The sequence below is a fragment of the Nicotiana tomentosiformis genome, chromosome 1 (genome assembly GCF_000390325.3).
Source record: "Nicotiana tomentosiformis chromosome 1, ASM39032v3, whole genome shotgun sequence".
Classification (NCBI taxonomy): Eukaryota; Viridiplantae; Streptophyta; class Magnoliopsida; order Solanales; family Solanaceae; genus Nicotiana; species Nicotiana tomentosiformis.
Window position 1 is genome coordinate 141564564 of NC_090812.1, and position 13840 is coordinate 141578403.

The 13840-nt window shown below is 34.9% G+C and overlaps 2 protein-coding genes across 3 annotated transcripts; one reads left to right on the top strand and one right to left on the bottom strand.

Annotated features, from left to right (window-relative positions):
- The first annotated feature begins 1980 nt into the window (after positions 1-1980).
- Positions 1981-6135, top strand: LOC138910724 (uncharacterized). The gene is made up of 5 exons (XM_070201882.1): positions 1981-2163; positions 2609-2741; positions 3774-3940; positions 4834-4983; positions 6058-6135. Exons 1-5 carry the CDS (start codon positions 1981-1983, stop codon positions 6133-6135), a joined length of 711 nt encoding a protein of 236 aa, XP_070057983.1.
- A 2005-nt stretch (positions 6136-8140) lies between these two features.
- LOC104114971 (probable serine/threonine-protein kinase PBL16) lies at positions 8141-13556 on the bottom strand. 2 transcript variants are annotated; one of them, XM_070191905.1, is made up of 6 exons: positions 13101-13556; positions 11079-11386; positions 10853-10988; positions 9213-9349; positions 8991-9119; positions 8141-8648 (listed from the first exon to the last, which is right to left on the bottom strand). In XM_070191905.1, exons 1-6 carry the CDS (start codon positions 13162-13164, stop codon positions 8262-8264), a joined length of 1161 nt encoding a protein of 386 aa, XP_070048006.1. In that variant the 5' UTR covers positions 13165-13556; the 3' UTR covers positions 8141-8261. The 2 variants fall into 2 exon arrangements, with proteins under 2 accessions (XP_070048006.1, XP_009623825.1); XM_009625530.4 differs by having other exon boundaries at positions 8141-8653; positions 8996-9119; positions 13101-13555.
- Between the last annotated feature and the right edge of the window lie 284 nt (positions 13557-13840).

Sequence of the window (13840 nt, forward strand, 5' to 3'; positions counted from 1 at the left end):
GCTCCAAAAGAATCCCATCTTACTGTAGTTAAACGCATTATTAGATATCTTATTGGGACCACTGAATTAGGATTATAGTATGCTCACTCTAATAATTTTGCTTTAAAAGGTTTTTCAGATGCAGATTTTGTAGGTGATAGGATTGACAGGAAAAGTACTAGTGGCACATGCCAATTATTGGGAAATGTACTAATTTCTTGGCATAGCAAGAAACAAAATTGTATTGCCTTGTCAACTACTGAAGCGGAATATTTAGCTGTTGGAAGTTGTTGTACACAAGTTCTTTGGATCATGCATCAACTTCTCGATTATGATTTATCTCTTACCTCTACTCCTATATTCTTTGATAGTACTAGTGCTATATGTTTGTCAAAAAATTATATGCATCACTCTAGGGCAAAGCATATAGAAATCAAGCATCATTTTATCCGTGATCATGTTGCAAAAGGTGATATTGTGTTTAGAATTTATTAGTACAGAGTCTCAACTTGTTGATAGTTTCACAAAACCTCTTTTGGAAGAAAGATTTTGTCTCTGCGTAAAAAGATTGGCATTATGCCTATTTTGTAAAAAAACTTTCGTATTTATATAAAATATTTTACTTCCATATTTAAGTTTGCTTAATTGATGAATGTATTAATTTTGATGTAAGTGTCATTATTACACTTCCATTGGTGTCGCCGAAGCAACTCCTCAGAAGTGTCATTTTCTTCTGAACCTGGCTTTTCCCTTAACCGATGCAACCCTTCAACCTTCCAAAAGCCTAGATAAATACCCTTTTCTCCTTCTCATTCTTCATATCTTCTCAAAAAATTCCTTTACCATGGCAAAAAGAAACCTCTCGTCTTCCACTACCACAAAACGAAGCAGACGATTTCAGAAAGCCCTCAACCCAAAGAAACCGTAGACCTGGAATCATCTCTCGACTCAGACTTCCTCAAAATCGACAGTGAAAGTAGTGAATCATCGGAGGATCTACCTATTAGACAGAAAAAAGCAGGAAAAAGGCCTATGGAACAAACCCCCAAAAAGCCTACATGCAAGAAGGGGAAAGTGAAAAATACAGATTTTGGGCCAGAGGACAAACTAAACTTCTATGGACCAAGTGAGAAATCAATGTTTGAGTCCTATAAGTCCAAATCTATGGCTTATGGATGCTCTGTAAGTCTCTCTCTTATGAAAAATTTGCACTGTGATGTGATTGCTATTTTTGACTTTCAACGTCCTTCTTCTCTATTTGATACTATTGGAAATTCTGTGTATGAAGAGTCTGTGAAAATGTTTTATGCCAATCTGTTTGTTAATGACAAAGATGACTTAGAGTCCATGGTTTTAGGCACTCAGATTGTTCTTGATTCCTATCAATTTGAGAAGATATTTTAAGTTAAGTTTCATGGTTATAATGTTTTTGTGCAAAACTCCTAACCTAAAGACTTTGAAGTTTTCTTAGAAGAGGCAAAAGCTTTTCTGTCTGATAACCCTCCTCTCACTGGTCCTAAAAATCTCAAGTTTGAACACCGGGTTTTAGCCCACATGATAGCCACCACTTTACTTCCTAGAACTGGGTCCCTCAGCACTTTGACTACTAGAGATATTTTTGTTCTTTATTATCTTGTGAATAATAAAAGGCTTGACTGGTTTGTGTGGATTCGTCAGTATATGCTTGAAAGTATCAGGGATATATCCTCTTGTGCTACTTGTTTACCCTATGGTTTGCTCATCTCACATATTCTTGAAGTCATGAAGGTTGATTTGGTACCTTTCTCACCCAAGCACATTACCGGTACCTATGATAAGTCAGCCTTTGCCATGATGGGTTACACTTTAAGTGACGATGGATGGGTCAGGCGTGCCAAAGTTGAAAGAGCTCCAGTACAAGTTGAAGCATCTACTGAACCAACAGAGACTCAGTCGACTGCCACTAACAACCTACAATAGATTCAGTAGAATCTAGATGGGGTAAGAATCCTGCTCATTGCAATGAAAGAACAGATGGACAAGATCATGGAAGTCACCAAAGAAACAGGTACAGATGTGGCCAAGCTCATGATGGACATGGGAGCCACGAGGAGGCAAGGAATCAGGGCATTCAACTCCATGACAGAAAAGATTGACAAAATCACCAAAGAAGTTGAAACCTCCTATGACTCTTTCTGCACTAAAGTGATCAATACCCTGAAGTACTTTTTGGGGAGAAACTAAGGCAGTGTGTGTGTGTTAAAAAATATTTTTTCTTGCTTTTATTTTGTGACTTATTTTTGCGTTGGTCTGTAAGACCATCTCTCTGTGCCTTTGCTGAAGGCATAACCTCTGCTACCCTAACTACTCTGTCTATTATCTATTTTATTTTGTATGTTATGTCTGCACTTTTTTTTTCTTTTTGATTGATGTCAAAGTAGGAGAAAACCTAATGAGTAAACTAGAGCAACAACTCAGGGGGAGCAAGCATGCAACAACTCGGGGGGGGGGGGAAGCATCTTAAGATATAAAAAGGAAGTATACTCTGTTTACTACTTTTTGATTGCCATCATCAAAAAGAGGGAGATTGTTACATCTAAGTTTCAATAATGGCAATAGTGCAAATCTAATTGTATCCATTTGATTGCAGGAAATTAAGGAAGTAGCACTACTTCAAAGGAAGTCCTTTTGGTTAGGACATCAGAAAGGAAATGAGATCGAAGGCAACAAGAACAATGATAAATCAAAGGAAAGCAAAGCAATCAAAAAGGAAACAAAATCAAGTATAGGCGCTAAATGAAGTTACGGCTAAATCAAAGGACGTCGAGGCTTTCAAGAAGGAAACATATCAAGTGCAGTTGCTAAAATATATTAGGCCATACCTCAAGGATTAAATTAGAATATGAAGATACTGAATATTGATCAACCAAATCAAAGCCACAAATCACTCCCTGGAATATTGATATGAAAGGGGAAGGACGTAAACGAATCAAGCCTATATCATGTGCATGATTCAGAGGCACCCCTTGGGTCAAATCTCTTAGAGGATTTTGTACCTCAATCAAAGATCAATCTGCAACGGCTATTCAAACTCTCTTATAAGAAGACTGGCAAACTCAAGAAGATGATTCACGCAACTACATAATCTATTACTAAGCCTTTCTACTTCTTAGTACAAACACTGTATTCTTGAGTCTACAAGTGTCACAAAAGATAAGAAGAGTTAGAACACAAAACGAGAGTTGTGTCAACACTGTAAAAATTACTGTTGTTGTACATCGTTGATGGTGAACGTACTAAAACCATCACTACTGTAAACATTTATCAAAGATTTAAGAGAACCCTTGTGACCTAAGGGAACTGGATGTAGTTATCATACCGGTACTGAACCAGTATAAAAACTGATGTGCCTTCTTTACCTTTCTGTTCATTCAGTTCATTCCTACTGAAATTATTCACTGTGCAAAGTCTAGCCGACTAAACTTACACTAAGTCAACCAAGATTTTTAAATAGGTTACAATTCATCCCTCCCCCCACTCAACTTGTACTTTCACAAATGACCCATCACGTAGGAGAGGATTCAAATCCTTTATGTAAGGTATTTATGGGTCGATTTGGATCGATTTTTGGCTAAAATTAAAATAAACTAATTTAGTCAATTTATTATTTATTAAAATCAAACCAAATTAAAAATAATATATTAAAAAATTAAGCTTAAAGGGTAACAATTTAAAAGATGAAAGCAAGAATTAAGATAGACAATAAAGAGAAACTTCCCAAGAATATGACTCCTACAACTAGGAGCAAAAAAAAGATTTTCTGGAGAAGGCTGTTGAGGCAAGTAAGAAAAAGAGAAAGGAGAAAAAAGAGCAAAGAGAGTTTGGATTGAGGGATGTGTTGTCCTATGTGGATGCTATATGCATGGCTAACGAGGAAGAGGAAGAAGAGGAGATTCCTCTAAAAAGAAAAGAAAAAGAAAAGGTTGGTTCATCGAGAACCACTCTAGAGAAGAAAAGAGGACTTCAAAAAGAAGAGTGGAATCTGAGCCTGAGGAAGTAGGGACTAGTTCTAAACGGAGAAGAAAAATAAAGAAAATATTACCGGGTAGGAAAGGAGAACTAGTTTAGTGACTTGACTATGTTGAAGGGAGAGTGATTGATCCAAAAATTATTAGTGAAGTGGGGGTGAGAGATTTGAAATAGAAGCTAAATTTCCAGCAGCGAACCTATCTTCTTCTCTATCCATTTCCAGTGGTGCACGAGGAATAAGTGTGTGAGTTTTACTCCAAACTTTAATTGTTGGAGGATGAGACTGCACGCACTACTGTGAAGAGGGTCGAGATGACCTTCAATGCTGAAGGCGTGGGACAAATTCTGAGGGTCCTAGCCAATGTGTTTGATATTTATGTCAAATAAAAGTGGATCAAGGTTGATGAGGGTTAGGAAAGAGAGATATTTGAATGAGAATTTCTCCCTAGAAAGGAACAAAGGAGAAAAGAAAGTGTACAACCATAAAATATAATCGGTTCACAAGTTGTTCTATGAGTCGGTGAACAAGTATGTATTGCCAAGGGCAGAAAAGAGGAATGAGGCCACTGCCTTAGACATGGTAGTGATGGAAGTACTTGACGAAGACATGGTGATGAACCTTTCTGCAGTTATGATTAAGCATATACCAAGGCAGCCACTCCTTCTAAGGAAAAGCATACACTGTCGTATGGGTTTTTGCTCACTCGGGTATTTTCTCACTTTGAGGTCCCACATGGAGAAGGAAAGAAGGGGACCAAAAATAATTTGTTTGACAAAGCGACATTGGTAGAGCGTGATCTTCTAGATAAAGAATTGAGTACCTAGAGTAAAAGTATGATCACCTAGCTGATCAATGAGTTGAAAGAGCCCAAGGAGAAGATTAAGAGGTTGAATGCAGAGATGGTCTCTTTGAAGGAGGAGAGCAAGCATCTGAAGGAGAAAATGTTGAGAGATCAAGAAGTTGCTACTGTCCGTCTTGACCGACTGCTACAACTTGTATCTACTATCCATTCTTCTAGTAAATAAACCCGGTCCTTAGTCCTGTCTTTAGCCCAGTTCAGTTCTAGTATAATACCTTTTTTTGTATATGTGGTATTTGATCATGTAACCGTATTTTAGTTTGGGCTCATGAAGGCTTAATGTGGTATAAAAGTTTAATCAATGAATATAATTTTATTTTTTTTGTTTGATTTATTTCTCAAAAGATGGATAATATCATTAGATTAAACGTTTGAATTCTTGAGATTATGCATATGCTAGTATAGCCCGGGTGACCATGAGTTTGATATTTCTTAATTCTCACTTTTGACTTTACTAACACTTTATTTTTTTTATGATGCCAAAAGAAAAAAGTTAAGGATATGCTTATAACTGATCAACAAATAATGAATATGGTATTTATGTTATGTTGATGTGATAATCTGATGATTGATTAAGGAGTCTGCCTACGGGAATAATTGAATCTATTTGATTCCTATACCTAGCCATCTATAGGGTTGCAATGAATGAAAGGCTAGTCCTTTACAATTAAGCAAAATAGATACTTTGGAGAGCATGAACTGACTATGAAACTGGTTCTTAAGGGAGAAGTTGCACATGAGTTTGTCATTATCAAAAAGGAGAAATTTATTGGATGAGACTACTTTGTATTTATGACTAACAAATATTTGCAAAAGAACCAGGACGCTTGAAATTTGTTGATTAGAAGCTGAAGATCGTTTCCTAGTGCAAGTTAGTTCGAGCTGGAAAAATAATTCTTGCAGATACAGAAAGATTCTGTTCGTGCACTATAAGAAATATAATAGTTGAAGAAATTTGTGTTCAATATGGATTAATTAATTATGAAATACTTGCATGGAAATGATGGCGCGTAAAATAGTCTTTTAAGGAAAGAAAATAGAATCTTTTTAGGATTTATTTTCCTTAAGAGGTAACTAATTTATTTTAGGTCTTGGAGCTAAAATTGAAAAAGAATTCGGCCAACCTCACTCCTATATAAAAGCATCATATTGTTGCCATTGAAGATTAACGCTATTCACACCGTTTCAAAAAATTGCTTTTGGCAAATAGCAATTCATAGAAAGAGATTCCGTCATAGTTTCAAGCTGCACAACTGAAGAACCTGTTCCTGAAGATGAAGTTGTTTAGTCCTTTAACTGTTATTAAGTCTTGATTCATAGCAAGAAGTTACTTTTAGCAAATATCAATTCATATTATGCTTATTGAGAAGTGTAATTATTGATGAGTAATTCTTGAGAGTTTATTTTACTTTCTAAGCTAGAGTTAGTTAAAAAGATAGTTACTACAATTGGATTGATTGTAGGGGTTAAGGTACTAAAGTTAGTCTCTTTGGTTATTCCGTTGTAATCTAAATCCGCTCTTTGACGTTAGTGAAGTTTTGAGACAAATATGGTAGGTCGTAATTTTTACTTCTTTGAATGCGGAGGCTGTCCACGTAAACTTATTGTGTACTTTAACTTTCACACTTTATTTTCTGTTTGTGTCTGAATTACTTAAGTTAAAGAACCAAGTTATTTGACAAGCGAAAATTGAGTAAGACATAATTCACCCCTCTTATATTTAAGTGCATTCTAAAATAAAAGTGTTGATGATGGTGAATGTTTATTGATTTTTTTTTTCTTCGACCAATTTTTATTGAGTTGATTCAGGAAGTAGGTAGACCTTTTGTTTCAAAGATAAATGCTAAATATGTCAAAGCTTTTAAACATGGACTAAAAAGAAAAAAAAAGTGATTTGCAGTTAAAAATGGAGTCGGATGATGTAGAGCTCATGCACAAGGCATCTTACAACGGAAGTAGAAATGGCGTGAGATAGTCACTTCTTAACATGATATTTAGTTTTTATCCAGTATTTTTAATGCTCAGCAAAATAGCCATTATTTTATTAAAATTAATACGAAAAGATGTTTTTATCTTTTTTTTATGAGTGCTGTGTAAATATTAAGGACATGGTGTCCTTAACATTTACACTGCATATATGAAGTTAAGGACATGATGTCCTAAAGTTTAACAACAGAAAGTGCAAATATATGACACTTTGTCCTTAATATTTACACATCATTCATGAAGTTAAGGACACCATGTCCTTAATATTTACACAACACTCATAAAGTTAAGGACACTATGTCCTTAACATTTACAGTGCACACATGAAGTTAAGGACACCGTGTCCTTAACATTTACAATGCACATATAAAGTTAAGGACATGGGATCCTAAAGTTTAACAAGAGAAGGTGCAAATACAAGTTAAGGACATTATGTCCTTAACATTTACAATGTACACATGAAGTTAAGGACGCCATGTCCTTAACATGTACACTGCACATATAAAGTTAAGGACATGATGTCCTAATATTTAACAACGGAAGGTGCAAATACATGACACTTTGTCCTTAATATTTACACAACATTCATAAAGTTAAGGACACCATGTCCTTAATATTTACACAGCACCCATGTCTAGCACATGAGTATTTTCGTCCGGGCGGGTAAAAAATTATTAAATACTGACTAAAGAGTAAATACATTTTAAACAGTAGTTAAAGAGTAAAGACATCTCTAATTAATGACTAATTGTGCACTTCCCCGGAAGTAGAAATGCTAAGGCACCTTCAGTGGATTTTCAATATGAGGCCCTTTTCATTGAATGGAAATCCTATTGCACGGACAAGAAATGCATGAGAATTAATTTCTAAATGGTAAGCTGCAATAACAACTTACTAGAAAATAAAGCAGAGAGTTTTTTATTTATTTATTTTTATTAGAGAAGCGAGCTTATTATAGTTGGTCCTAAATTTTTTCTATTAGAGTCGCGAGCTTATTGTAGTCAGTCCTATGGGAAAAACCTTGCTAGTTGCTATTATCCCGCATCTACGAGACATATCCCACTCTTACCTAGCTGCTACCATTAGAAGCAAGTATGATAGATAAAACTTCTCGGAACTTCTTAGGAACATAATGTATAAAAGGGAAGGAGCATCCTTCATTTTCAAGCTTCATTTCTATCGTAATTTTTTCAATACCCCCCACATTCAGCGGAGCTTTCAGGACAGCTCTTTTCTTTTGGAAAAATAGACTTTTTATATTACATTGAGGGATAAAGGAAGGGAAAGGGAAAAGGGGGACAGTGAACTGAACCAATACTAATCCAGAAGAACAAATAAAATCTCCGTTTCCTTGTATAACAAGAAAGTAAAACATTGTACCAAAGCTTTCTATTAGTGCTAGGAAAGTTAGAACACATTGCAATCATGTTAAACTGTGCATTTTTCTTTGATAATTCCATTGGGTGTATCAGTAATCACAGTCAAAGTAGGCTTCTCACTTGTTGGAACTTCACCAGGTATCAGAAGAGGCTCCAAGGAATCTACAATATCTCTCATTAAAGGTCGTGCTTTTGGGTTGCGATTTAGGCAATGATAAGCAAGCATTGCAGCCTTATGAACAGCTTTTATGGGATAATCTCCATCGAGTCTTGGATCTATAACGTTGAGCAACTTTTTCTTTTCTCTAAGCAATGGTATAGCCCAATCAGTAAGGTTTTGTTCCCGGGCTGGTTTGGATTTGTCAAGCGATTTTCTTCCCGTGAGAAGCTCGAGAAGTACAACACCAAAACTATAAACATCACTCCTAGGAGTCAAGTGCCCTGTAGATAGAGAAGAAGCATTAGCTGTGATAAAGATATAAAAACAGCATTAGACGAACTACTGAATATCATTCAAGGATGACAGTATGACTATTATGATTCTGTCGGCGCTTCTTTGCCAAACACAGCAACTGCGTATTTTCAGCTTCAGCACTTCTATCCGAACACATAACTGCGCATTCTTAAATTCAATCCAGCATTTGAAAAGTGCCTCTCATCATGTGGTGCTTAAAAGTTCAAATTTAGCTAAGCCAAAGGGTCCTATGCTGTTTTAATCGGATGAAATATTTGCACATATGCTATTAAGAGAGACGATAGGTTTCCAAAGAAAGATTAGCTTACCTGTCATAATATATTCAGGGGCAGCATATCCATAGGTTCCCATTATGCGAGTAGAAACATGAGATTTGTCCCCAACTGGTCCATCTTTTGCCAGGCCAAAATCAGAGAGTTTTGCATTGTACTCCTGTATATATAAAAATTTAGCGTATTATCCCTCAAAGCTGAAGCAATTGGTCTGAAATGATGCATGAATGAAATTCAGACGAAGAAAACTTACCACATCTAACAGGATATTAGATGTCTTAAAATCACGATAGATAACAGGTTTCTCAGCTTCATGCAGAAAAGCAAGTCCTTTAGCCGCACCAAAGGCAATCTTCATTCTAATGGACCATGGAAGTGGAAGTAATACTCCTGCAAACAAGAAAACCCTGCATAAGCATTGTGGCATCTAATACGACTCATCAAAAAACAAAGACAAATATCAAATTTGAAAACAAGGTGAAGATAAGAAACACCCATTCATGAAATTATAAGTCTAACTTAATTAATGCTACCATTTACTAAACACTCTAATGAGGGAACATATCTTGAGGAATCTATGCTTCAGAAACAATTCAAATGCTTTAGAAATTTGTTCTCTGCATCTAATGTATACTCTACAAGGTAAAGGTGACAAACCAAGTAGCAACATAAGAAGATGTAATTCGGATTCTATTACAAGAAAAGATTCTAGGCATGCTGACTGCAGACAAATTAGAAAGCTAGTTGCCCAAATTCCTTGATCAAGCCAATGTGGAAAATAACTCGTATTATCCTCAAACAGCAGAGGGGAAATTAATTATTAAAGAGGAGTCATAAAGATGTAAATTATTTTTTTTTTTCTTTTAGAAAATTAGTGTTCAAGAACCCTGTTCAACAAGGTGAGCAACATGATAACTTAATGCTTGAGCAATGGATAGAACTTCTGCCAAAATATACCAATCATTTTAGGGTAAAAGGTACTCAAGTATGCAGGTGAAATTCTTGAAATAGACATGTCTTACAAATTAATTTTCATTTTACACTTTCTCATATAGAAACAGAAAGAAGGGAGCCTTGGTGTAACCGGTAAAGTTGCTGTCATGTGACCAGGAGCTCACGGGTTCGAGCCGTGAAAACAGTCTCTTGCAGAAATGTAAGGCTGCGTACAATAGACTCTTGAGGTCCGGCCCATCCCCGGACACCGCGGGAGCTTAGTGCACAAGGCTTTTTTTTTTTTTTTTTTTGAACACAAACCATGTAAGATTAAAAGGTTCTCCATAGGAGAAATTTTTCCAAGTAAGATTAAAAGGTTTTCTCCATAGGAGAAATTTTTCTTTTGCAGTGAAGAGTAGGGGATCGTGATTGGTCATTACATAAAATGATAGTGATTGACTGATTGTATAGGGTCAAAAAGGGGCCACAAATGCACTGATCCAGAATATCATGGAAAACCTTTTCTTTTCCTTCTTTTTCCCTTTTGCTTTTACTTTTTAGGACGTATTCAAGACAATATTATTTGAAAGTAGCTCCACTTAAAGATATTTTCATAGTTTACGCTTGTCCAATGGTCCCCCTTAGGCAAGACTATCACTTCCCATGCCTGAGAAAAATGAAAACTAATCATAGCACAGCTTAATGGGAAATGATATCATGAAAGTACATCCAGACTCATGTTAGAGATTGGAGATAGAAGGTAGGGACGGATTTCAAATTAGAGTAAGGCATAGGAGGAATGGGATCAGGATGCACTTTAAAAGTTTTTCCTAATGTCCAGATCAGCCAATCTTCGAATATGTCTTGAACGACTTTCTTCTAAAACTCTTTCATTACTACGAATACAGATCATGAAAATGAACAAGTGTCACATTCTAGAAAAGAACTGAAAATACTTACTTGAGAACAAATTGTTTTCAACACTTCCCCGAGCCATATACTCGTATATAAGAACCCGATGATCAGCTTCACAGCAGTAACCGATCAACTTTACCAAGTTTGGATGAGAAAGTTGGCCCAGAAATATCACTTCAGCCTAACAAATAAGAAAAAAGAGGAGTGAAAAATCTTTTCAGACAATTCGTGGAAACTTCAAAACCTTATGGAAAAATTTTCGGCTAATTACCAGCCATTCCCTGTGACCCTGATAACTATTATCTCCATCATGAACCTTAACAGCAACTGTAATTGGTTGGAATCCTTGCCTTAAATCTTCAGTAACATATCCTTTATAAACATTGCCAAATCCTCCTCCCCCGAGCATGTAATCTTGTCTAAAGTTGCCAGTCATTATTTTAAGTTCATCGAAGGAGAACGCGATCAATGGATTTGCAGCTGAACTACGGCGCAGGTCTTCTACTTCTTCAGGATTTGAAGGCATCTTAGTATGATCTATCCTTGCTTTTTGCGATGGACTCTGATCTTTAGGAGACTCTGAAAGGAAATTAAAGTGCACAATGTTATATATATATATATATATATATATATATATATATATATATATATATATATATATATATATATATATATTTACCATTATTAACATTTATTAGAATAATTCATGAATCAGAGAAGTTAACTTTTAAGTGGTTTATCTCTTTCTCAAATTACCTATCAAGTTAAGCATCAGATAATCTAATGACATGAGAAACCTGGTAAAAAGCTCTAATTAAAATATTTTGCATGTTAAGGATGCAACATAAAAAAATCTATTGCATAGTGTTATTCCAGATCACATTGATTAAACAATTTAAAGAACATGCATCTTTCACACCAGAATGAAAGCCACCTGTTAATTTAAAATAGAAAATAATTGATTCGAGAACATAAAACTTGGCAAAGCCTGTAGACTGTTGTCACTAAAATGATAAGAAAACCATTCCGTTTAAGTACATATCGTACAGCATAGAGATTTTTTTCCGCCCTCCAATCTACCCTCCGGTCTATTTTAGTTGATTTTTTTTTTTGCTGTTTTCACATATTTAAGGAAACAATATTTTAACATTAATTAACAAAAGAGTTGACCATATTAACCTTTACTATCTTTTCAATTTGTTAATTGAAACTAAAACACATAGTCAAAGACTCTTTACACCAAGGTCAACTTTAAAAAAAAAAAATTAATTTCTTTTTGATATCTTAAGAAATCAAATATTGTAAACCACAAAGAAATGCCAAAAAAACAATTAAGTGGACCGGAGTGAGTATAAACCGTCAATGTCAAATATGAAACATCCTTATCCATTTCATGGAAAGAAAAACCATTTCATTTAGGTACATATTATGCAACATAAAGATTTTTTCCCCCTTCTAATAGCTGAACCGTCCATGAGTGAAAAGTAAAGCAAATTATAAGGTGCATAATTTCGATAGGATTGAGAAATATAAAACAAAATTGGTACTCAAGGACTAAAGAGTTTTCCTCTTGAGGCAGACACATATGAACCAAAAAGTAGAAAAGAGAAATTCTAAAGGCAGAGCACTTGCAAAGCTTTTGAATTTTGCAGTGGACTGAAAGTCTGAAACTAGTATATGAATTGACAGTTGAAACGACAAAGTACAATTCTATTTTTAAGAGTTAAAAGATGAAAAAGTGAACTTTAATCTAGGATATACTATAGGATTTGAAACAAAATAGTAAAATTAATTTAGTAAAAGCCAAAAGATGAAAAAGAAAACCAGTATATAAAAGAGTCTTAAAAGCAGAAACCCCTTTCTTTTTTTCTAACTTTTTTCTATGTTGCAGTTCTTGCCAAGTATAAGGAAACTATTGAAAATCCAAATACTTAGAAAATAAACGTGGAAAAGGGCAAAGAATCTTAGTATATTCTTTATCTTAGAGTGGTATTAATAACAATCATTATTACTGTAGAAAATAACGGGAACATTGGAAAAATCGTCCAAGAAGAAAGATCATTAAAAGAGCCAATAAAAACAAATTAAGATCAAGAATTATTAAAATGAGAGCTAAAACTACTAAGGAGTCACAAAAGCCAGAGAATTATTAGTCCTCTGCTTTGGAAATACAAAATGAATGTGTCAGAGCGAAAAATAGCAGAAACAGAAACATAGAATATATAGATAAAACATAGTGAGCTAATGATCAACACAAAATAGCAAGAAAGAAGACTTTAGAAGAAAGACTGACCAGATTTTGCATTAGAAGAGACTCTGTATATTGAAGGTTGCCCCCCACAGCAGCAATTACCCATTTTAGAACACAGCCAAAGTAAACAAACCCCACTTTCTCAAAAACAGAACCCACCCATTAGAACTCACTAAACAACCAGGCCAAAAACGAAGATAAACAAGAAAATTAGCCCAAAGCCAAAGAAAAGGAAAAAATTTTTATAGGGAAAGAAGTGGAAAAGTGAAGGGAACTTAATGAAGAAATGAACTAACTAGTAGTAGTAGTAGCAGCTTGTTTGTTGCATATTTGTGTGTGAAAACTGAAAATGGATTTTGTTTCTTTTTCTAGGTGACAATGATGGAGAGAAATGAGAAGAAAGTGGGGGGTTTGTGAGTGGAAATGGTGTTGTGTTGTCTTTGGCAGAAACAAGAGAAGGCTAGTTGTATTGTTGTTGGGATTTTTTTGTGCGCCTTCACTTTCACTATTTCTGTTGGGTCTTAGTGCGTCCACCATATTTAAAAATGAAAAAACTTATTCAAGCTTTATATTTTTATCAATAAGTTTAATTTTTTAATAGACCTTGCCCAACGCAAGATGTACAACATCAGATAACTCTCCATGCTAAATATTTTCAGATCTCTATATAATAACATTATAAAAGTAAGTTTTCTCGGAACTAATTTTTATATTATATTTTACCTTTGTATAATAGCTTTTATTTATAAAAGCAACATACATCTTTATAATTACCCTCCTAT